General features: G+C 46.5%; 1 protein-coding gene across 1 annotated transcript; it reads right to left on the bottom strand.

Moving 5' to 3' along the window:
• Window positions 1-6: 6 nt before the first annotated feature.
• On the bottom strand, window positions 7-4,887 carry KLHL11 (kelch like family member 11). The gene is made up of 2 exons (XM_027870571.1): window positions 3,901-4,887; window positions 7-1,779 (listed from the first exon to the last, which is right to left on the bottom strand). Exons 1-2 carry the CDS (start codon window positions 4,620-4,622, stop codon window positions 198-200), a joined length of 2,304 nt encoding a protein of 767 aa, XP_027726372.1. The 5' UTR covers window positions 4,623-4,887; the 3' UTR covers window positions 7-197.
• Window positions 4,888-4,931: the final 44 nt, after the last annotated feature.

Raw genomic sequence — 4,931 nt, 5'->3', positions numbered from 1 at the left:
CTCACATTACCCCTCTATTGTGTTTGTTTCCCATCCTTCAGTATTTACAAGCACAGCTCTTTTATATGGGATAAAACAATCTACCAATTCAGGTACAAATCTGAGTTGCCAGCATACTACTTTTTTCAAGTAATATGTTAAGACTGTATGTGTTTAGCCTCATTCAAACAGGTGTTACTGTAGATAGGAACCAAGACCTAGCATTCAATCTGAGAGCGTGGCATCCTCCGCAAACTTAGTGCATGTCGATGTATTTCTTGCATCTGTCGTATTCTGTCCTTCTGCCACATTAAATTTTGGGGCATGGGGTATCTCTGGCTACCATGCAAGCACCTGTAGGGGATTCTCACATGGCAAGCAGTTGCCCTACAACGAGGTTGTGGCATGGGAGGAAGGAGCATCCACCGCTTCCTCTCAGCACAGTAACGATAGGCTTCCTTTCGATATTGCTTGTCAATATCATCACTGTTTTTCCAACCCCCAATGATGAACACATCGTCTTTGTAATAGCAAATTGCTGCCCCTTCTATGCTAAGGACTTCTGGAGGTAAGCTTTCAAGGATCTCATCAGATACTCGGCCAGAAATTTTTCTCTTTGCCTCTTCGTTATCCAGAGGATAACTCTTTGGACAGCATGAGGCTGTGTGGTAAAAGTTTGTACTGGCTACAGACATCTGGAAAAAGCAGTAATTGTCAATAAGTGGCAAGGAGTCCACATCTTGCCACTGCCGAGTCTCTGTGTCATAGCGGGTTATGATTGCCCTTAATCCATCTTCACTGTCACTGTCCACAGGAGTACGGGCAGCAATGTACACAAATCTTTCTTCTATGGTAACTGCTTTGACATCACGAAGAATCTTTGGTGCTGACTCCAAGTTGTGCCATTTATCTTGTTCAGGATTATATACAGTTACATCTTTAAAACCAGGACTAAAGTTGCCATGTCCTCCAATACTATACAGTTTTCCCTTTACTTCTGTGAGGCCAAAAGAATGTTTTCTTGTCATTAAATTACAAACTTGCTCCCACATGTTTCTATTTGGATTATACCTTTCCACAGTTTTGGCAAATCCAGGTTCCATTGACCCAGCAACATATATGTAAGATTCTGTCACTGCAACAGCATGTCCATCCAGGTGATTATGGATATGTGGCAGGTTTACCCACCTGTCTTCATCAATAAAATATCCCACACATTCACTCAAGTAGTCCCCTCCTTCTGACACACCACCAATGACCATAATCACATCCATGTTTTGCCCATATCGTGGCAGTAACCCAACAGGGGACACTGAATGCTGCAAATTACCAGACTGTAAATTCTCAGCTCTTAGAGCATGGCTTTCCACAGCTTCAGAAACTAATCTGACACAAACTTCATTAATGGATACCAGCCTTTCTGACTTGACATTTCGTGTAAGATAAGTAGGCTTCATCTGTGATAATCTAAGCAATTTAAAAAGTTCCTCAAAGTATCGTTCCCTCTCTTCAGCATTTCTCTGAACCCACTTCAAAACGGTTTCAAAGAGAACCTCTTCTGAGTCAACTGTAATTTCTAAGTCTGAAAGCCAGTCTCGAATGAGATGAAAAGGTAAAGTGTAGAATTCTTCATCCTGGATCACTTTATAGAAATTCCTCCTTATCATATCTGCAGCTTTCAGAGCAAGTTGGCTCAGGGTGTACATGTGGGCTAAACTATGGATAGCCACACAATTTGAGAGATTCAGTTTTTTCTTGAGAAATTCTCCACAAAATTCTTTTAAACGAATCAGTAAGAACCTAAAGTCAAGCAGAGACAAAACGAATGATTCAAGTCAATATGTTAATCTTTAGGATATGGTTTGTTTCTATTCCAAGCTAATTTGGTTTTAAGCTAGCCCAATTCTTGCCCCTAACGCTTTTGCTTTCATCCTCAAACTTGAAAAAGGTAGACACTCAACATTTACTAAACTGAATATTGTTCCATACCTCTTATAAGTCCCTACTCTCACCTCAAAATGAAACAAGATAATAGAGAAACATTTCAGTGTGAATACAGCTCTGGAAGAATGCAATAAATGGAAAAGCAAGTGTAAACATATCTTAATATGGGAAATGAAAAGATTATACGTAAAAGAAATAAGATGCTATGAGATTAGAGGAAACACTGCAATTCAAACTCTAAAAACCTTCCAAATAAAGATACTGTACTAGAACCTGGGGATACAAAGATGGAAGGTACAAATCCTGTCCTCCAGGAGCTTGAAATCTTCTTTTTCTTTTAGGCAATTGGGGTTAAGTGACTTGCCCAGGGTCACACAGCTAGTAAGTGTTAACTGTCTGGTCTGAGATCATAACTGAACTCAGGTCTTCCTGACTCCAGGTCCAGTGCTCCACCTAGCTGCCCTCAAGAGCCTGAAATCTTATATGAGGTATGTATACAACAATGATACAAGGTAGAATGTAGTAAGTGCACAAGAGAGGTCCAGACAAAGTGCTTTTGTGTGGGGTCTATGGCAATGGAGAAATGGATCCTTGGTCAAGAGAACTCTGGGTTTCAATGCTGGCTCCTGCATTAGTTGGAGGATAATGAATAAATCATCTAGCCCCTGAACAACAGTTTATTAAATTTTAAAATGAGGCTGGGTGAAGTGGAGTACACCTTTAGTCACTCTCCTGCTAGGGCTAGAGGATCCCGTGGGTTAAGTTCTGAGCTGCATTATGGCAGCAAGTCTGGCACCAAAATGGTGAGCACTCAGAATCACATGGCTACCAGGCTGCCTATAGAGGGGGGAAAGTGGCACACAGTGAAAAATGGAATAGTTTCATGTCTATTAGTAGTGAGATCAGCCCATTAGTGGCCACTGCAGTGCCATCCTGTAAAGGAAACCCCAGTCCCCTCCCCCAAAAACAAACGATAAAAAAAAAAAAAAACCATACAGACATGTGTCCCAAAAGTCTTAATGCCAGTTTTAAGCTACTGGCACTAAGAATTTTCTAGTATCTAATTCACAGACTTGTTTTGGGGATCAAATGGCAAAAGGTATGGAAAACTCTTTGCATACCATAGTACTAGACAAATATATAAGGTATTTCCACAAATCTAAAGAGGAAAAAGGTTCAATGTTCATCTAAGGTAAGGAATTTTTATCCTGGAGTCCATGAGGGGGAAAAAAAGGTCAATGAAAAAAATTACAACTTCATTTTTACTAACCTCTCAGCACTTCAATTTTTTAAAAACATTCTTTTTACCAGTTTTTACCAGATCACCAAAGGGGTCTACCTGGTATTACCTGGTCTTAACAAAAATGGTTATATGGTTAAAAACCATTCACCCAGAAAGATCAGAAGAGGCTTTTTGGAGAAGACAAAATCAGAAACTAATCCTTTGAAGAAAAAGAAAATTTTCAACAGAAAATTGTAGGGGTAAAGGATGCCTGAAGGAGAAGATCCAGGTACGCCTGAGCAACACCTCCTTCTAAAGGTTAACCCAGTAGAATATGAGTTTGAGAATAGGGGCTGTTTCACTTTTTATCTTTGTATTCCATGTGCCTAAGAGTCAGCTCGGTACACTAAACAGCATGGGCCCGCTTTGGGGTCAGGGAGGTCTGGGTTCAAATCCGACCTCCGACACAGACTGGCTAGATGATGAAGAATAAGCCATTTAAGCTTCAGTGCTCTAAGCAACTCTAGGACTATAAACTGCAGAGAAGAGGCTGATAGGCAACAGGAGTTTCCTTAGACTAAAGAAAAAACAGATGCGCTTCCTATCCCTAACAGTTCCCATCCCTAAGGCCTTTTCTCCAATCTTCCCTCCCTCCTTCCCCACCCCACCCCCTGGCTCCTTCTCTCTCCCTTTCTCTTTCTCCCTCTCCTGCACCGGCATCCTCGCCCCCTCCTCGCCCGGCATCTCCCCCTCACCTGTCGGCCAGCTCCAGAACCTCGTGGACGCTACCCGTGCTGACGCGGATGCGGCCGGTGTACATGTACTCGATGACGGCCTCGACCGTGTCGGGCTCGGGCCCGGGCTCCGAGCTCCACTTACGCATCTCCACACGGCCGGAGCGGGACTCGGAGAACTGGCCCGAGAGCAGGGGTGTGAAGTACTCGGTGGCGGCGGCCAACACCGAGCGGTGGGCGCGGAACTCGCGGCCGCCCGCGCCGCCGAAGCACAGCGTGATGTCGCAGAAGAGGCCCTGACGCCGCTGCTCGTTCTGCCGCCACGACAGCTCCGAGCAGTGCGTGCTGCACTCGAAGTCCTCCGACTCCGGGCCTGGCTCCCCGCCGACCACCTCCGCCATGGAGGCCAGGCCGGCCCCTAGGCCGGCCCCGAGCCCGGCTCCGAGCCCGGCCGCGAGCCCGGCCTCCGCGCCCACGTTACCGCTAATGCCCATGCCTTCCACTCCCAGCCCCACGGGCCCGGAGACGGCTGCTTCCACCCCCTCCATCTCCACCACCTGAAGGGAAGCGGCAGCAGACGCAGCCATGTTGCAGCCGGTCCGCCGTTCGCTTCTAGCACGGTTCCTGCGCAACCCGCGAAGGACGCTGGGAGAACGCAGTCGGGAGCCCTGCGAATGCGCAGTAGGCTCTGGGGAAGGGGAAGAAGGGTTCGGCAAGCTGTACCGGGGAAGCAGATTGCGCATGTGCAAGGGTAGAGGATTAAGCCCAGCCACCGAGTAAGAAAAGAGCGGAGATTGGAGAGTTTGGCGAGCTCGCGCCCTCACCTCGAGTTGAGACTGTTAGACAGTTGGGCGGGATGCTGGGACAGGCTCGCGCATGCTCTTGGCACTCTAGTCGCTGGAGAAAGGGAGGGGTAGTTCTGAAGGCTGGGCGGGGGAAGCAGAGTGCGCATGGGCAAGGGTAGCGGATTGAGACGGCTTCCAGTGAGAAAGAAGCCGAGGCTAAGTAGATCCTGCCTCACGCGCTACCTAAAAATTGAGACTGTTAGACGG

The sequence above is a fragment of the Vombatus ursinus genome, unplaced genomic scaffold (genome assembly GCF_900497805.2).
Source record: "Vombatus ursinus unplaced genomic scaffold, bare-nosed wombat genome assembly UNPS02014797.1, whole genome shotgun sequence".
Taxonomy (NCBI): Eukaryota; Metazoa; Chordata; class Mammalia; order Diprotodontia; family Vombatidae; genus Vombatus; species Vombatus ursinus.
Note: the sequence above shows the minus strand (reverse complement) of the source record. Positions and strands in the feature narration are given on the sequence as shown.